The sequence below is a fragment of the Ailuropoda melanoleuca genome, chromosome 2, assembly GCF_002007445.2.
Source record: "Ailuropoda melanoleuca isolate Jingjing chromosome 2, ASM200744v2, whole genome shotgun sequence".
Lineage (NCBI taxonomy): Eukaryota > Metazoa > Chordata > Mammalia > Carnivora > Ursidae > Ailuropoda > Ailuropoda melanoleuca.
In genome coordinates, this window is record NC_048219.1 from 127,456,857 (window position 1) to 127,477,128 (window position 20,272).

Here is a 20,272-nt window from a genome sequence, read left to right on the forward strand (position 1 = left end):
ATTTGAAAGATACAACTCATATTAACAATTCAAAGAGGAAATAAAGTCATAAATTACAAAATAAAACCACAAGCAGTCCAAATTATATGAAAGTAAAGTATTATTTAATTCAATCCTTCGAGACTCATTCTTCTTGTGATTTTCTGTGCCTGATTAAACAGTATTTTATATGAAGATCCAAGTTGTGGTCTGGATAACGACTGAGTGTCTCAAGGGGATGCTGGGAGGCGAAAGTATGAATATGCAGCCCCCGCTTTCTAGAAACGCCCAGCTCCCTTTTTGTCTTGTTACTCACTTTTAGCTTGTAGTTTGTTTGAATAATAAAAAGTAAAGGGACCTGGAGGAAGGGAACTTATTTTGGCAGAATTAATGAAGCTTAATACCAAGCCAGATTATAGCACTCATCCAAAAATCTCAAAAGGAATAAAGCCCGAGGATTGAACCACTAAACCTTATCCTTCACTTTACCTAAAAAGTCCCCTTAGCTATTAACTTTTCAACCAGCTGAGATGTCCCTTTTAAAGGTAATGTCTAGCTTCTCTTAGTAGCCACATGACGTCCTTGTATTATGACATAAGATCATGCTTCTCAAATTTTAATGTGAGCACAAATCACCCGGGAAGTTTGTTACAATACAGATTTCTGATTCAATAGGTTCATGGTGGGCCTGAGATTCAGCAGTTTCAACTAGCTCCCAGGTGATGCTGGTGTTGGTCCAGAGACCACCCTTTGAGTGGTGAGGTCTAACCCAATGACATACTTGATAATCTAAGTTAAATCTCAATTACATTACAAATGATTCACTAGGTGAAAGCATTTAGGTAGATTTTACCAGCAGTCTTTTTTTTTTTTTAATGTTCACATTGGTACAAAACAACAGGCTTCCCGCAGACCCACAGACTTAGAATAAATTGACAAGGCAGATAGTACTAGGGTGCAAATAACTGGAAAAATTACTTATAAAAACTGAAAGCATAGTTCCATTACCTGAATCGGTATTTATTTTTTACATTGGCAACTCCCCTGGACTTCTCCAAGGGTGGTTCCTAGGAACTAGGGGATGCTAACAGAACAGAACCTGATGATTCTTTCTGCGATCAGCAAAGTAAGATTTTTACCCTTTCCTACAAAGCTCTAGGAGTCCAGTAATCTTGATAGAGTTAAACAAAGAAGCATAATAATTTCCACCAGAGTAATTTAGGACTGTGACTTGGATCTCCTTATGGCCCAAATGCCTACAGATGGTTTGAATGTTTCACTACTTCAAGCACCAGGCTCGTCTGGGATTCAGAACACCTGAAATTTGCAGATATATACTACCTGTACTCAATAATTTTTATTATTGCAATTCACATCTCTTGAGGGCTTACTGTGCGCTAAACACTTAACAGTATGAGACACACCCTAATGCGATCCAACTTAAAAATGATAAAAATGAAATTAGATATGGTAATAATATGCCCATGCTCTCAGAATCAAAAGTGGCAATACCAGGATTTGGGTACAAAACATTTGATCAGAGTGCCTACATCTTTAACCATTGCTAACCAAAATGTTCGGCAAAGCCCCTACCTGTATTTGCTGCCTGAAGTGACCTTCTCTTTGTTCATTTCCCAACAGCGTCAGCAATTTAATTACACCTGGCTAAGACTTATTAAACATGGAGAGAGGTGCTTAGCTCCCGTCCCCGATACTGGGGCCCTGGGCCTGCACCCTTGTGATAACAGAAACAAAGGGCTAAGATGGCTGCATAAATCAACATCAGTCTTTCATCCAGAGCTGGTAAGCAAAATATATGCCCCTCTTCTTTATCGCAAATCCAACTTCCAATTAAATGGGACGTAAAGCTCTCCTTGTCCGCATCCTCAGTCAGAAGCTTGAGGATGTGTTTGTGACAGCTAGAGGCAGCGTAAAAGTTCATACAGAGAGAGAAACGGATATTTTTGTAAATTGTCAATGCCTTTTTTTCTTTTATAAAATGTATTTGAAATCTGTTATTTTAAATATAAGCCACCCGTTTCTTTGGTTATATAGCTATCAGCATCTTTGTTTCTATAAGCCATTCGCTTCAGTCAACTAACAATGCCAAAAATCAGGCTCAGAGGCTAGAACTGGCTCTGTCTGGTTCCCAGAGAGGCCCGTAGGGAGAGTATATGGGGAAAGCAAGAAGCAGTGTGCTTCCGACAAGCTTTGCACTTTTGCATGACTGCTTTTCAGCATTCTGCCTCCTTTCCATAAAGGGAGACTTTTTCTCACCCCACCCCCTCATTTCCAGAGACCTGGGCCTCAACAGGTGGAGGCAGCTCCCACCTGCTCATAGGAGCTGCCAGTGTGCACATGCACTTGCCACCATCACATTCAGTGACATGACCCTGGTAGCTTGAAACCAGCCACGATGGGAGGAATTCTGTAAACCCATGCTACTAATCCAGGGATGTTTTCCTAGAGGTCCAGTTGTTAATATTTACCAGACCACCCCTGCTCTAACCTATTCGCTCTCAGAATGATAAATGTCAAAGTCTTGACCGGTTTCTCCAATTCTGTTTTAACAAGATACAAAGTCATAAGCTTTTGTGTAAGATCTTGGGGTGACAAAAAATAATTTCAGGCCAACCTTCTTAAATTTTCTATTATCCTACTGGCAAGTAACCACCAAATCCACAAAATGTACTGGGTATATGAAGACCATCATTTTGCTCAGGGTTGTCCCCAAAGCCCCCCCCCCCCCCGGAGTGCCTCTAATTCTTTTGATGTCACAACCAGCGACTATTCCCTTCATGGCATTTTTCTTCCTACTTGGGGTCTAAATGAGGGCTTGAGCAACATATTTTCCAATCTTCCTCCCTTGCAATCTTCTCTGTTATATTTCTGTACCTTCTGGGCATTTTTTTTTCCTCTTTAGTGGTAATGACTATTATTGAGTTATTTAGAAAAATTAGGAATTACTAGTAAATCAGTTATTAATTTTATGTTGTGTAGCGTTGGAAAAATCCATAAACATCTATCAAATATTATCTTCTGCTTCCTTAACCTTATGCCAAAAAAAGCTGGAGGTGGGGTCAGGGGTGAGAAAGGATGAGAATGAGAACATACTTTTCATCTCCAGAAGTGAATCTGTTACCAGAGAAAAAAAAATCAGGCTAATGAGAAAATATTTAGGAGCAAGCAGCCTTTAAATCACATAGGTCTTATTTGTAAACTGGGTTGGCCCCTTTGAAAACTTAAGCCTTCATTAGCTGATTTTTATATAGGCTTAATTTTGGTTCCTCTAAATGGTAAGCCAATTTGTAAAGAGTAATTTAATTAAGATGGCAAAAATTCAATGTTTCCTGATGCTGCTTGTGCCTGTGAATTTGTAGCATGTCACACAGCTGCCTTCTGCCTTAAGTTCCCCTTTCCATGCTGCTTGATGTCATGGAGATGAATATCTTGATAATAGTTTTCCTTATTTTTTCAGTATTTTGGTAATTTTCATACTGAATCTCCTGAGTCCTCCAAGGCATGGTAATTCTTAAAAAAAAAAAAAATGGAGAAAAAGACTGAATAATAGGAACATGTCTCTCCCTTTAGCATTAGGAATTGAGAGCTTCGTAGAAGGAAATAGGGTAACAGTGAATTTAACCCTGAATACCAATGAATTGTTAAAAGTATACATTTCTAATCTGCACTTAAAATATATTCTCTAGGAGAGCCCACCCCAAATGCTGTGGATTATAGGCACCTAAGAGGAAATTTTTTCATAAGTAACTCCTAGGTACTGTGACATGGAATGACTCTCCATCACTGGTCCCTTCATCAACTGTCTTTAAGTTAGGGACAAGTTATTCAATTACCTCTTTACAATCCACTGGCAGAATGTTGTAGATAATCCAGGATGATTTTGCTCAAGGCCAACTCCTTTACAAAGCCTTGAGCATACCTAAACATCATATTTCCCAAGTCTTACAAGGATGACAATGGTTTTGTAGGAATATCTTTAAAATAAACTATTATGAAGTCACCCCTATTTGGTATATTTTTTTAAAAATATTTCAAAACAATATACATATAATTAAGATTATCTTTGTCATACTTATGGAAAATTGAGAGGATTAATAGGTGAAAAAATTATAAAGCCATGAGCCAGTTCTAAGTTGGTTAACTATTATTTCTAGGATATTCCACAAATATTAACCAATAATAGAACTTTCTGAAATACCTTTGACTTTTTTCTAATTATATCTGGATTTTCTGGACATCAGGCATTACATACTACCAGAGATTATGGTGGGTAGCTTATAAATAAATACATCATTTCTAGCACTTTGTATTCCGTGTTTACATTCTAAGGTATGAACTTAATTGAGAACTTAACTGACTCACTTTTTGTGATGGCTGCTTTTTCATGATCACCGTCAATTAGAGAACCATCACCCATCAAATATACTAAATGCCATATGGAATTATTTCCTTTAAGTAATACAGTTATCAGACCCATCATCAGAAAATAAATCTTCTGCTTCCTCCCTGAGGAAGTCGTAAAAGTCTTAAAAGCCTTGTATCTTGAAGAAGTGAGAAGTTAGTTTGAGATGGAGACAAATTTAATACAGTCCAAAGGCTGTGTTCATGTTGTTAATTTAGTTCAGAAGAATTCCTAAGGAATCAAAAATGTAATTATCTTTTTTAAATTAGTTTTCATTTCTTTATATTTCAGCTGTCAAATTCATGTGGCTCATTCCCAGATCCCCTTTCTTTCCAGGTGAATCATATTGTTTTTGGGAACTATCATCAGTTGTTATGCTTAGAAGGAAATACTTCTCAGAAGACCCTGAAAGTCGCGGCTTGTGGCCCAGAGAAGCAATACCAAAAATGGAAATTTGAAAAATATTATGAAGACTAAAGAACAACTAATATTTTTATCTAGTAATCCCATTAGACACTGTGAAAATGACAGTGGACGTGGGGACTGTATTTCTCCATGGTAGTTTACATTTTCAAAATTAATAGCATTTGAATAGGAGATTTAAAAACCCACAATATTTGAGAAACCAAAAGTGAGCTCAGGGAAACAACCTAACGTTGAACTGGAGCCCGTCTTCAGCTCTAGGTGGCCTTTTGAATGGCATGCTTCCTGCCCTGTGCTGGATGGACCTCAGCACGCAAACTTCCCCATGCAATCAAACAGGTAACAGGAAATACAGGAAATGAAGCCAAAAGTACTTGAGGAAGTACAATGATACTCATGATGACTGAGTTTGATAATAACCAGCTCTTTTGACCCACAAGTAGGTATAATCAATAAGAACCTATTCTTTTATTTGCTTTTTTTTATTATTATTATTTAAAAAATTACTTGAGTTCCTGTAACTAAAAGACCTCAGAAACACACAGCTGTCATCTTAGTGAAGTCCCTCCCAGCTACACGCCTGTTCACCTAACAGTTCGAAAGACTATCGGTATCATACTCCTCAATGGGAGGACTTTGATCTAGATGACTACATAATGGTTTTTTGTTTTTTGTTGTTTCTTTTTTCCCCTCCATCTGAGTCAGTGGAAAAAAACTAAGTGAGGAAGTCAAATGCTTATTCAGTTCTAGATATGGGACATTGTTTCAATTCATTTTGTGCTTTTTAAAGCTACACTTTAAAAAAACAGTCGTATTAGTAACTTCCTAGACTTAGGTGGAAATTAAAAAAGAAAAAAAAAAGGCAAAGAAGAAGAGGCTGGGTCACAATGCACTGTAATCACCAAAAATACACTTAATTGTTGAACACACCGTAATGTAAGACCAAATAAGAGGAGCTGAAACAAATAAAGCGGCAACAGAGCACTGAAAATTATTAAGGGTTTATAGAAAATACGACTTTAGATTTAACGGCATTCACAGGGATGAAGTATGCTAAGAGTAAACTCTAAAAGATTTCAAAGTAGAAATAAAATGAAGTGAACATAATGAAAGGGGAAGAGAATGAGGTAAGCAACCCTCTGGAAGAGAGTTAAGAAAAAAAACTGACATAGATTTGGCCAGAAAAGAAAAGGAATCTGACACCTCTGTGGGGTGGGGGAGGGAGATAAGGCCGTGGATGTGGGTCTAATGAGAACACTGATAAATTTGGGGAAAGGTCCAATATTTTTCAATCTACATTGAATTCCTAACCTTACATATGCCATTATTTAGGCATACCAGAAGAGATTCTAGAAATCCTCACATCCTTTATATTGATTTTTGGTTTAAAAAAAAAATTGATGCCCAGAAATCATATTACCTGTCTAAGAGTCCCACACCAGTTAGTGAGAGATGAGGATTAGAATTTGGCTCTCCAGAGGCAGGGCTCAGTCCAGTGCCCCAGGCCTCTGGCCTAAACCTGTTCCACAGCATTCTTAAGAAAGAGAGACATAAGCCTTTTTGCTGGGGTTGGGTCTCTGGAGGAAAACCATGCTCTCTGCTTGTTAATGTAAAAACAAAGCTTTGTTCAATTGAGCTGATGGTTAAACTGGGCATCTTTAGTTCTGACTGCCTATTTAAAATTTAATTTTATCTCCCAATTAATTGCACAAAAGCAGAGCTATAACTATGACTCAGAAGGGGAAACAGTTCTGCCTATTTGCATCATATTTAAGATGTTTTATTCAGATAATTGACATTGCAGATGAGATAAGAGAATGACTAGAAAATGAGATAATTCTTTTCACAACAGAGCCATATGGGGGATAAAACACAAGTCAGTTGCCAAAGGACTAACTGAATTGCTGACCGAGCTGAATATGCTGAGTGTCTCATGCAATTCTTCGCATCACTGCAAAAATGTTGAAAGGTTTTTTTGCCCCCAGTCTGATGACTCCTTTTATTCAAAAAGAGCTTCCACAAAACACATCAAGTCTGTTCAGAAAAAGACGAATTACGGTTTGGAAACACTTACCTTTGGGCAAACCAATGAAAGAAATTTGAATGTTTTTCACAAAAAACCTTTCACAGTCTGTTCAGTGTATCCTGACTTCACCTTGACATGATCTGAAGCTATTTTGGAATCTGTGCTGTCAATATAGCAAAGGATTGGTTTCGTACGTGACATGTTCGTTCTTGGAAAGAATTTTAAAAAGAGCTTTTACCATGTATTTGCTCAACTACTCTAAGATGCGAGGAAGTAATCACTAATTGGAAATTGTATAAGCCTCAATTTAAGAATATTGACTAATTGTGAAATCTCCTGCCAACACTTTTTAAGCATTACCCTCTACATTTTGTTTTCAGAAGACTGTAATGAAGGTGAAAATGGTACTAGGCCTCTGATACTTCTAGTGAGAAACCCCCTAGTGGGACGCATTAGGGTCCTATTCAACTGTATATTCTTCAGTAGGAGGCTGTGGAAGACTCCAGAGTTTTCCCTGGATCGGCTTGAGTCATTGCCTTTTCTCAGGGAAATGGCTATACATCTTGTTACTTTAAACACAGGCATAGCTTTGATATTATACAGGACTTATTTGATCAAAAACTAACTTACCAGACCATCTGAGTGCTTCTGAACCTTTTGGTTTGCACGGTTCCTTTCTCTTTTTCAACAGTTACCCAGAGCTTCTCCCTGAAGGATGACACAGCTGTTGTTGGTACAACCATGTTTTATCACCAGCATCAAATTTGCTCAGTTCTGCTTGCTGACATTCAATCAGTTGTCATTCACAGGGCCAAAAACCACCGTATGCCATAATCACAATGTATTGTTAGTTTCTCCATAACTAATTTGGAACTACTCTCTTAGATATGAAAACACCTTGCTTATAGTATTGCCTTAGGGATTGTAGAGGGGAAAAGATACCAATTATAGTATATAGGAATTCAAATTCTCCAGTCAACCTTGAATTTATGAATGGCTTAGGATTATTTTCAAGGGATTCTCATGCAAGACAGTGGGGTTGAGGCTGGCCAGATAGTACCATCTTTATTTGTTTTAACAACTTTAACTTCCATGTTCAAACACAGAAAAGAAATTATGCCTCTGATGAGGGTCCCAATATCTTTGGTACAAACAAGGAATTTATAGGGAATAAGGGAAAGACAGATGAGAACTGATTATCTTTGTGTACCTACCATGTGCTAGGCACCAATTGTGTTCCATCTCACTGTTGTGCACAACTCAGTGAGTTAGGTCTTGCTCTCCTCGTTATGCAGGCAAGAAGGATAGATAAGTGGTATTATCTAAGATCATCCCACTAGTAGAAATTAAAATCTAGTTTCCATTCTATCTGGCTGAAAAAAGAAGAAGGAGAAGGAGGAGAAAGGGAGGAAAGAGGAGAGGAAGAACGAGGAGAGGAAGAAGGAGGAGAAGAAGAAAAGAGTCTCTTTGATGACAGCATGCTGCTATGATTTGTTCTTTTCTTTACATAAGGTGGTCATCTGGGGCGGGCTAGGTTAAAATCCCTTCATTGTGAAGTCAAATGCCTTAGGTATCCCTTGGCTGTGATATAGAGGCTGTACCCTTTCTGTTAATCAACTGAAATGTAGCCTTAGTGTTAGCTATCCCCACATGCTTTGCAGTGGTCTACCTCCTTGACTTCATGCAGGACATATTCTTTTCCATTTCCTGTAACAAATATGAGAAGGAGAAGCAGGCACAGAGGAATAGCTTCCCTGTAAATAATACTGCCAACTCTTTCTTCCCCAACCATTAATCAAAGCTGACAGATTGTTCAATTTGAACAGAGGTGGGAAGTAAAACACTGAAGAGTCCTTTAATTTAAAATATAAACCAAAACCTGTAACTTTTACTTTGTTGTGTAGATTGTCACCATAGTGCTTTTACAACAACTTTTGTGTAGGTTATTCAAAAATTGCTATGAGCCACATGCCTTGAAATGAGAAAAGGAACACTAACCAAAGCTAATGTACAAAATATTTATTTTTGGCAAACAGCCATTCCATGGACAAGTTTGAGTAAGCTTTGTAAAGTATTAAATACTCCTGATGAGATTTAATGGATGGTATCTCAGGTAGGCGTTGGTACCTAAAGAAAGGAAAAAATCCCACCACAATAAGCAGATTCAATGCCTCTGTTTTCAACCTAATGGGTCAACTAGTAGTTACCCTTCCAGTTAGGGTCTCTTTGCAAGTTTATGTGAATCATTGCTTTGCAAAAACATACAGGAAAGCGCTCATTTTTCAGCAAATAGAGCAACTTCTAATGTGGCCAGTTTCTAATGTCGATAGTTGCCATTAAATAAGTAACAATTTCTTTGAAAACAGAGGCTTTCTATTTTATTATTGATTGGTATTTGCCAGTTCAAAGATATTAGTCATAAATATCTATATAAAATCAAACCTTTATGTTAGATATAAAAACAAATTTTTTGAGGGCCTAGATTAACTTTACTTGACCAAAAACATATCGATCTTTGTAAATATATATGTATGTATACATATATATTCATATTGATAAATATGTGTATATATCCATATATATGTGTGTACATTTAATTATATATATAAGTCTCTATATTTTATGCTTTGAAGTGGGAGAAAATAAGACCAAGAGTTCCTACTTACAAATATAAAGAAAACTATGAAATGTTTTTGGGTATTTTTAATTCTTTGAAGTACACAACTTTGTCTGCATCTGACTTTCTGGACAAAAGTATATCCAGTGGACTTTCACTCTGGGTATCATTCTCCATACTTCAAGGGAGTAACCAAACTCTAAATTATCAAGGTGTTTGTTATTCATTTCAGATTTCGCACATGCCTTACTTAATTCTCCTCCTTCAAACAACTTCCCAAATGTTGCTCGTTTTATACATATTAGCTATAAGAGGTGGACAGAAAAATAAGAGAAGTCAAAGGTAAAATTAGTGAATTTTCTTATTGATTACCTAAAAACTTCTGTTAATGGGAGAACGAGATTGAAACAGTAGAATATATGGGGCGCCTGGGTGGCTCAGTCGTTAAGTGTCTGCCTTCGGTTCAGGGCGTGATCCTGGTGTTCTGGGATCGAGCCCCGCATCAGGCTCCTCCGCCNTTATCAAGGTGTTTGTTATTCATTTCAGATTTCGCACATGCCTTACTTAATTCTCCTCCTTCAAACAACTTCCCAAATGTTGCTCGTTTTATACATATTAGCTATAAGAGGTGGACAGAAAAATAAGAGAAGTCAAAGGTAAAATTAGTGAATTTTCTTATTGATTACCTAAAAACTTCTGTTAATGGGAGAACGAGATTGAAACAGTAGAATATATGGGGCGCCTGGGTGGCTCAGTCGTTAAGTGTCTGCCTTCGGTTCAGGGCGTGATCCTGGTGTTCTGGGATCGAGCCCCGCATCAGGCTCCTCCGCCGGGAGCCTGCTTCTTCCTCTCCCACTCCCCCTGCTGTGTTCCCTCTCTCGCTGGCTGTCTCTCTATCAAATAAACTGTGGAATATAAAGGAATTTAGAGTTTAATCTGAACATTTTGAAGTACCCAATTTTTCTGCCTCTTCCAATTGAAGTTATTATAAAGAAGGAATCAGATATGAAATTTTAGGTCACTAACTAAAAATTCAGATTACTTTCCAAATTCATTTCCAAAACTCTCCCACACTGGCAGTTAATTACTAGGTATTGTCCTTTGATTTTGTAGTTTGCCTCGTATCTGGAGTGATTTCTGCTGTTGATTACTACCCGTGTCATTGTGTTTATATTGATTGTATGGCTTAGTCACCTCGTGTTCCTCATGAACTGTATACACATTTTGGTATTCATATTTATTATGTTACTGTCTGATATTTTAATATTGGCAAATGCTTGCTATAACTTTTGACATTACTTTTTATAGCCCTCTTGTTTTTATAGAGCAATGAAAGTTAAGCCTTTAAAAGTAGTTGTCTTTCTCAGATGGTCAAACATATTTTTTCTTTATGATACTCTGGTGCTTCATCTTTTTCCATAATTCTCTATTATTACCTATTTTAAATGTTTTTCCTAACACTTTGAAAAACTTAAATGTCCGTTCTTCATTTGAAAATGTGCCAAAAGTACTACCCCATGTAAATATGCAGAAACAATTACTATAAAAGTGTCAGCATGGTTTAAATGTATTACCTTGATGGCTATAAAGATATATATATTTTTTCAAGTTGTTGGAGTAAAGGTGTATCTAAAACAAGAGCTCCATTCCTATAAAAATAATACAAATTTTTCACGAACATTACATATCCACCTGCCAGAATTTTTTTTTTTGCAATTGTGTACAGAATCATTTTAAGACCTTTTTGAAATAAATAATGCTTTTTGAATTTAAATAAGGTGTTCTCTTGATTTCTAAAGCAGCATTTCTTAATGGCCTTTAATAGCTGCTGATATGCAAGGATTCTTCCTAAATTTTAAAGGGCAGAGAAAGAAAATAAATTCTAGACACCAAAAACAAGGACACAAACTTTTATTGAGAGCAAGTCAGACACATCAGTTCTTTATTTAAATTGTAGACAGATGATAGATAGATTCTGACATATTCCATGCCTTCCAATGTAGCATTATATGAAAAGTAAATTTTATATTGACAAAGAAATAGAGCTTTTATTAATTCCTGTTCACCCCAAAACTAAGAAAAATTAAAAAGTCATGTAAGAAATAGCAACATTCTCACAATAAATCAATTTCTCCCTCCTACCAGGTACCAGAGTCCTTCTTCCCTCCCTGAACATTGAATCACAAAAGCAGTAAATCTGCCAATATAGTTACCAATTTGTGTTCTACCTTGTCCTGTAAGAGCATCTAATATGTTAAATGTCCCTCATGACATCAGAACCATACCTTTGCCTTTCCTAGATTATAAAGAATCAAATAGTCACCTAACCCCATCACATTACTTATGATCTCTTAACTCTGTGGCTTTAGCGTAAGATGGCGCACAGGGCAATGGGCATTAACGTCAAAGAGTAGTTTCAGCGCTCTTTTGTAACTACACTGCCTCATCCATAAGCACTAAGCATTTACTCATTGAGCATACCCTAAAAAAGACTTTGTTGACAAAATTTTTCACCTTTAGTTAATTATATGGTAAGAACACAAAGCTAAAAAGGCCAGTTTTACTATGTGTTGGATCCCCATAAGAGCCAGTCGTTTGGCTATGTCACACCATAGGCCACCCAGCTTACTCAAATTCCACAAGAATTCAACACTTCTGCTGGAACAATTGAAAATACAGACTCTGTTGATGGTAGGTTAACAATATGCTCCTGTTCCATGACGGATAACACAATACTGTGCTTTGAAGTTAAGTAGAAAATTGTAGAGGTCATCAGTAATCCAGAAAAGAAAATAGGTTGTCCAGGTGGAACGATTTAGAGGATCTAAATAAATAGGAAATTGTCTGAGGGCACCAATCTTTTACCTAAATTTACCAATAAACATCTGATTTCCCTGGCTTTCTTCTGAAAACTTGCATTATAAAGAAGGAAATCTATAAGTTCTACAGATGAAGGGAGACAACTTTTATACGATCAGGTTGCAAAATATCTGTTTGAAAGAATAGAAGAAGCGCTTCAATCTTGAATTCAAAATTGAGTCTTGTAAACAGTAAATAATAGTATATGATACCATGGAAATATATTATATGACCAGGAAGAATTAAAGAAACTTCCATTAGAGTGTATGGGATTTGTTACACATAAATAAGCAATAATCTAAGAAGGCCTAACCCGGGTTTTTTCACAAAATGAAAAAGAAATAAACAAAGGGTTGAATAGTACAATGAAGACTGTATTACATTCAGACAATAAGGAATTGTCTTTTTATTTGCAAGGCCAAAAATATCTTTATCGGTGGTGACAGAAAGTTCAGGGTGATATATGTGGAAGCCTGAAATGAAAAATTATGAAACTATCTAAGAATATAAATATAGACTTTCCCTTTTCATAAATATTCAGTACATTATTTGACACACTGGCTTGAGTGAAATTCCATAGTCACAATTTTAAGCATCTTGATTTGGGCTGAGGTCCAGTAAATTATATATTCCCAGCAACTATCAGAGCTTTCTCACCAAAAATACATGCTCACACTCTACTTCGAAAATATTCTAAGATAATTATTTCCATTTTCGTAGTAACTAGTACAGTTATGACTACAGTTGTCTTGGGTTTCTAAGGAAAGAAAATTATTCTGAGATATTGTTAATAAGAGAAAGTGTGGTAATAGAGAGGGGTATTTTCTTAAAATTGTGCTAAAGTTGTCATTTTCACTTTTAATGACTTTAACTCTGCTAGACGAGATTTTATTTTCAGTCACAGAAATAAACTATCTGACTCTTTAGTCTATTGCCCACCAATCTTCTAGCCCCTCCCTGTATCACCCTCACAATGGATTTTATTCATCCTGAGCGCATAAAGCCAACATTTAGTCAACAGAATTTTCCTGACTGACAATTGCTGAGCCGCTCTAGCGAGAAAATTCAGTGAATGGTGACACCTAGGAAGGAGGCCTATCCAGACTTTCCACTCTGTAGATGCCAAGGAAAACCACTTAAAATCTTTTCTGAAGATACAAGGAAAGGCAAAACTTTTTGGACAGCTTATTGCCAGTGTCTAGAAACACATGTTTAAAAGAAAGAGAGGTTTAATACCAGACTTTCTAGCACCCTCAATGTACAAGAGGAAAGACACCAAAAAAATACAGGTCATTTCTCATAGTCCTCTTTCATTTGATAACTGTATTTCCCAGTGTTGCTACTTTTAAAGCTAAATCATGCCAGATTCTCCCGGGGTGCTTGCTGTTTGCTGTTTAGTGCTCATCACACAAGACTGTATTAGTGAAATTTTAAAAAGCAAATGCCCACGAATGAATCTAAAGCTTTTTGACTTGAGGTTACCAGACTGAATTTTGTCTAGGATTACTTCCATATTATTCTGCAGCGAAACAGAGATTAAGCTTTCACATCTTTAGAGGGGATGACTCAAATAAGACATGCAAAGATGCATCTCAGGAAAACAGAATTAGTTTTTGCTTTAGTGGGCAGGAGAATTTCTCAGTTCCATTTAGTTTATAAGTGCATCATAGACTCAAATTCATCAATTCTCTGCTTGGTGTTCCCCTTCCTGATTTTCCGATAGGATATTGTATTGTATCTTGAATAAGCATTTCTAGAGATATCACTCTTCTTCCCAAAGGTTGGCTGCTCCTCCGGTGTCACAGGTTGGGAACTGGGGCTGCTCAGTGGGGAGTCCTCATTTGCATCTCCTTCCTCTTTTAGTTGAGAACTCTCTTCATTTTTTTTCTTAAAATCTATCACTCGAACTTCATCTTCGTCATCATTGCAATCATTGTCATCATGAATTTCTTCATCCCAAACCTCTTGCTCCTCCTCATGTTTAGAATGCAACGCATCAACTTGGTTAGGTTTCCGAAATCCCAACCATTCAATTTCAGTTGCCTGATGAGCTTTGTTCTTCCCATCCTCCTCTTCCTTCTCTTCTAGAGGTTGTTCAGCAATCCTTTCCTTTTGTCTACTTATTTCTTGGTTACTGCTGCTCAGAGGAATCTTCTCCCATTGGTGTCCTGTAGCAAAATCAATTGGTAATTGAAATACCCAACTCTTACTCTTTAAATTATGTTTCTGGATGATCATTTCCCCACACATGCTTTCTAAGATATTATTCTGTAGGTTAATAATATGTTTTACACAATAAAATGGTTTGTACTATCAAATTAGTTTGGAAAATACTGCATTAAACACAGTAACGTAAGCTTCAGAATTTATCCAAGTCTTTAAAATGCCAACGAATATTGTCAATCTCTAAGAAGTCAACAACTCAACTACATTTGACCGTGAAACTTTTTTTTGTTGCTGTGGACTCTTGTATCTAGTGAGACTGGTGTCCCTGAGACAAACTTATAAAATCCTGTCTAGCCTGTAGTGACTGGAAATGTGAACATGGAAAATAAAATATTTGGACCTATCTCTTACATAAACACACACACACACACACACACACATTCCCCAAGGAAAATTAGAAAAATATCTCACAGGAGAAAAAAGGCTTTCTTTCAGTAGTAAAAACAATTACTTCCCACATCTGGGCATGCTCAGAGTAGCACATTCAGTATTTGCCCCACGCTTCTCAGAGCTGTGCTAAAGTCCCAGTTGTGGAAGGAGGAACAGGGGGCCATGGATGGTCAGGAGTCATATGCTGGGCTAACTGGGGCACCAAGCCCACTAAAGCACACACAATGTCATCTAAGGTCTGCCATTGGTTTCTAGGACAGCCAAGCTTTAAAAATCATGTTGTGGTCATCTCTATATAGCACTAGACTAGCCTGTTATGTTAGACATACCCCTAAAAACAACTAAGTGACTTAAGGTGTTTGGTACCATGCAGTGACTTTTACAAGGCTTAATTCACGTCAAATTTCAATTTTCAAACAGATCACGTTGGCATATCTTTAACAATATGTATTGAGCATGCTAAAAAGAATTAGAGTGGAGGTTGTTTTCTGAGCTTTCACCTCTAAAGGGACTTCTGTGAGAAACTGCAGTCTATGTGTGACTCCAAAATATTGTCTAGATTGTGTGGCTTGTCAGGCTTCCATTCACTTTTCCCTTTCAACACCATGAGTCTTTAAATAAAGTGAGAGGCAATGTTCCTCTTTGCCTTTCCCCACCACAGCTTTCTACTTTCACTGAAAGATGTTCACAAGTCCCTTTCCAGTCAAGATTTTTCATTCTCTTTTCATTTTTTTGTTTTCCCAACGACAGGAATCAGACTGTAAGCTTACAAAAAGAGATGGAAGTGAAAATGAGATAGAAGTGAAGAGGGATTGTCATTCTTAACTGGTTGTACACAGTTCCTATCAGGTTGCTGGTGTTCAGTCGCTGTTCTTTACATTATAAATAAAACATTAGCATGTTTGCTATAATCTTAAGATTTCTTTTATTCTCTTTTTTCCATAAGAACCAAAGAAGCTGATCTTTTTGCTCATTCCATGACTCAGGCATGGAGTTGTCATGCATGAAATTACTTCTTGAATTTAAATTATAGCTTTCCTCAATATTTTTAGCATCTTGCTATTTTTCAACCCAGGAGTATTCTCTTTGGAGACTTTATAGCTGTTTGTCATTGTGAAAACAGAAGACACCAACATGTGCCTTACAGGAGAAACATATGTTCCACCAAACACAAAAGGATTCATTCAGGGAAAAATTCAACCTGACACCATCTACTTAAAAAATCCAGACTGCATTCATTCTCTATTTGATAAGATGAAAGATCCCACCAAACTGTTGTCTCCAGTGGACTTCCTGATCAGATATTTGAAAGGGTCTTGGGCCACCTGGGTGGTGCAGTTGGTTAATTGTCAAACCCTTGGTTTCAGCTCAGGTCGTGATCTCGGGGTTGTGAGATAGAGCCCGAGTCAGGCTCCATGCTTAGCTCAGAGTCTACCTGAGACTCTCTCTCTTTCTCCCTCTGCCTCTCACCGTTTCATATGTGCATGCGCTCTCTCTCTCCCAAGTAAATAAGTAAATCTTAGGGGCGCCTGGGTGGCTCAGTCGTTAAGCATCTGCCTTCAGCCCAGGGCATGATCCTGCTGTTCTGGGATCCAGCCCCGCATTGGGCTCCCTCCTTGGTGGGAAGCGTGCTTCTCCCACTCCCACTCCCCCTGCTTGTGTTCCCTCTCTCGCTGGCTATCTCTCTCTCTGTCAAATAAATAAATAAAATCTTTAATAAATAAATAAATCTTAAAAAAAATTTTTTTGAAAGGGTCTCTAGATGTACTTTGAGATCCCTGCCTGTGAGAGCTTGCTACATTGGAAACAGAAAGATTAGGGCAGAGAAGTCATTTAGTTCATTTCATGGGGCTTAAGGCTTAAGTTTTATAAATTACCTGTGACAATGTAAAAGCTTAATAGTTGTTGTTCCTTACTACATTACTACAATAATGGCTATTCCACCACTACATGGGGATAGCAGATAACTCTGAGAGGTGTCCAGGCAAAGTGGACAAATCCAAGAAACTGCCAATCAAATCCCTATCCTCCTTGGCATCTACTATTTTATGTGATGCTCCAATATTTAAAGAAAAAAAATCTCTTCCATGTTTTGCCTATTATGGTCCTAACTAAGCTAAATTGCTCAAGGTCTAATGAACCGACTTCAATTTTGAGATAAGATGTTTATGGTTGCAAAAGAGGAAATGAGTGATTAATTAATACGTGTTTATCCTGCACTTGATTTGGAAATTGCTTCAATGTAGGTGTCTTCTTAAAAGTAAAATCTAAAAGATTTTGTGTTTCTTAGTCTCTTGAGTTTATTTGAAATATAAGTCACTTAAAAATCAATGTTCTTTTTATTCTCTCATTTTCTGAAAGAACACAATTAAAATTAGCTTCATCACCTGGGAGATTTCTTTAACAAGAATTAGATAACCATTTTCTGCTTACATAGAGGCCTAGAATTTTTCTATAGATCAAATAAATTTATAACATTATTTTTAAATTTATGTCAATGGTAAACTTTTAGGATAAACTCATTTTTAAAACATTCACATTTCACAAGGTGCCTGAAACAGATTTAGGGACACTAAATAAATCTTACAAAAGGATTGATTTAGTGGACTAACTTATTACGAGACTGATACCATTTTGTCAGTTCAAGGCATGTCAATCAGTTATACCAATCCATGCAGTCTCAGTCTTGATGCTTCTGGAATACCTTTTAAGGTGAAACCCACAGATAATCAAGAGTACTCCCTTATCTGCCTATAGCAGCTTTGAGCTTTTGAAGGCATTGCTTGGATTGCTTTTTCAACATCATACTCACACAACCTCCCATGCAAAACTGCCATCCATATTCAGTCAGACAATCTCTGTGTACAAAATGGAAGTTCCTCTCACCTTCTCTGAATGTCATTTCATCAACACTTGTTTCTTGGAGAGAAAGATCTGTAATAGCCTTATGAACAATAAAAAGATTCTCTTCTGGTTTTTCTGGGGGGAAAAAACCACAAGATTAATGCTGTAATATTTAAGCAGTTCAAGTTTAAATAAATTATCAATTTAGACTCTGGGTAGGTAGATCGATTTGATTTGAAAAGTAATTATTTCACTCTCCCAACTCATTTCTTCATTGGTTCCTACTTATAAACATAAGGATAACCTCTCCTTTTCCATCTATATGTTATAGAACCATGAATTCAGATACGTTCAGGTATATTTCAGAAGGAAAATTTGAAATGCTGACTTTCTTTTGTTTAAATAATAATGGGGATGTCCATAATAATAATAAATAACAGTAGTTAACATTTAACCAACACTTAGTAATCCTCGTGACAAACCTACAAATGTCAGTCCTTACATTTCCACCTTCTGCTAACCGAGAAAGCTAAGGCTTCAGGAGGCTAGTGAAGTTGTCCAGCGTCATAAAGTTATCAAATAAATAAGCCTGGATTTGGCCTGAGGCAGAGATTTGGTCCTTAGCTATCCAGCGCCAGTAGAATAAGAGACCACATTTGGGCAGGGACATGGGTGGGAGAATGGACAGCACATTCCTGTCATAACAGTTTATCAAAAGAATCACGAGTGAGTTTACAAATTAAATTAGGCAAATCAAAGAGAAAGGAAAATGCTTTACCTTTTAGAATCTTCTCATCGGTGGACCAGTTGACTAGCATATTCCCTTGCAATTTTTTACTTTTCTCCTGATTTCTTTCTATGGGTAAGTCTTTAAGACGGGGATCTACCCTGTAGTATGGTGGGGTACCACCCACATCACTGGCTTCCTCATTTGTTTTAGTGATTGGTTGTTGACCATTTTCAGGTGGCGTATCCCCATTGCATTCAGCCTGACTGAGTGTCCCTGGAACGTCTGTCATGATGTCCAGTTGAGTCCAAGGATGCAGAGAGAGCTTCGGGGAAAGCTGAGTGAAAAGCTGAGTGAAAAGATCCTTGATAGATGCGTTCTCTTCCCTTCAAGTTCTATAGTTCCAACTCCTACTCTAAGAATAGAAAGTATTTGCTTCAGTACATAATAACAAGCTGCTTTTCCTAAAGGTGTCCAGATAGAGCTTAGAACTAAAGCAATAGGATTTGACAGATTTGCCACCAGCCCAAGAGCAAGCATCCAGCCAATCACCACCTTCTTTGCCGCTGGGCAGCCCCACTTGCTGAATTAATGGCAGCCTTTCGATTTACATAAACAAACAATCTGAGGCAATCAGGCTTTTGTGCTGGCATGTAGAGAGGGACTTTCAGCTTGTCAGTCCCCCTCTGGGAACAGAGATTTTTGTCCCTTTTCATAATGGCCCTTTGTCATTTTCCTTGTAACAGGAGCCACAATTGTTCCATAGCTTTAATCCAGAGAGAATGACCACCTTGAGGCATATTAGTTCTGTGTAACCAGCTTAACATTTCCAAATGGATTTTGTTCAAGTAAAACCTCAGCTATTTTGTAGGGGATAATGGCATCGTTTTTTATTTATTAAAGAATAAAAACAGCTTATCAAAAACCTGTAAATAGGACAACTTTATTGTAAGTGGTTCTGGCAGCATATTCCATGGTGTGCTTCAGGAGCCCAAAGGAAGGACCTAAGAAAAAAACAAACAAATTCTACCATCTTGCTAATACCAAAATTTTTACATTTTAGAATAATTCATCTGGTCTGTAGCTACTTCTCCTTTAGTTTATTGAAGCCCAAACTATCCTTTAAACCCTTAATATAATTTCTTCCATGGAGTTTTCCCTTTCCCCAGATTTATTCTCAATATTCCCTATTGATATTGCATGATGCTGGTAAAATTATATAGCACCAACGTAGCCTGCCATTGAGGGAAACAGGTAATTATGGAAAGCAACTGCTACTTACCAACCTTTCCTCTTTATTTTTTTTATTTTTATTTTTTTAGTTTAAGAAATTATTTTATGGGGTGCCTGGGTGGCTCAGTTGTTAAGTGTCTGCCTTCGGCTCAGGGCATGATCCCGGCGTTATGGGATCGAGCCCCACATCAGGCTCCGCTGCTGAGAGCCTGCTTCTTCCTCTCCCACTCCCCCTGCTTGTGTTCCCTCTCTCGTTGGCTGTCTCGCTCTCTGTCAAATAAAGAAATAAAATCTTTTTAAAAAAAGAATTTATTTTATGACACAATGAAAACTCATTAACTTTCAAAGGATATACATTAAAAATTCACATATTATTTTCCTTACGATATTAAAAATAGGAATTCAAATACACATTCACATACAAGATGTACAAAAAAATTTTACATGGCAGTGAATAATTCACTAATTGGTTTTCTGTTAGAAACAACATGAAAACCAGCTTCTTTAAAGTTTAGTCTCTTTTCC

At 37.2% G+C, this 20,272-nt stretch overlaps 2 protein-coding genes across 2 annotated transcripts in view; one reads left to right on the forward strand and one right to left on the reverse strand.

The window, feature by feature from the left end:
• GALNT5 (polypeptide N-acetylgalactosaminyltransferase 5) overlaps positions 1–11,200 on the forward strand; it is a 56,138-nt gene extending 44,938 nt beyond the window's left edge. The window contains exons 9-11 of the mRNA XM_002923805.3: positions 1,621–1,782; positions 4,739–9,680; positions 9,995–11,200. Of these exons, the coding sequence (XP_002923851.1) occupies positions 1,621–1,782; positions 4,739–4,879 (303 nt within the window). The 3' untranslated portion in view covers positions 4,880–9,680; positions 9,995–11,200. The remainder of the gene's footprint in view (positions 1–1,620; positions 1,783–4,738; positions 9,681–9,994) is intronic.
• Positions 11,201–11,400: 200 nt separating this feature from the next.
• ERMN (ermin) lies at positions 11,401–19,462 on the reverse strand. The gene is made up of 3 exons (XM_002923804.4): positions 18,566–19,462; positions 17,830–17,922; positions 11,401–14,495 (listed from the first exon to the last, which is right to left on the reverse strand). Exons 1-3 carry the CDS (start codon positions 18,804–18,806, stop codon positions 13,981–13,983), a joined length of 849 nt encoding a protein of 282 aa, XP_002923850.2. The 5' UTR covers positions 18,807–19,462; the 3' UTR covers positions 11,401–13,980.
• Positions 19,463–20,272: the final 810 nt, after the last annotated feature.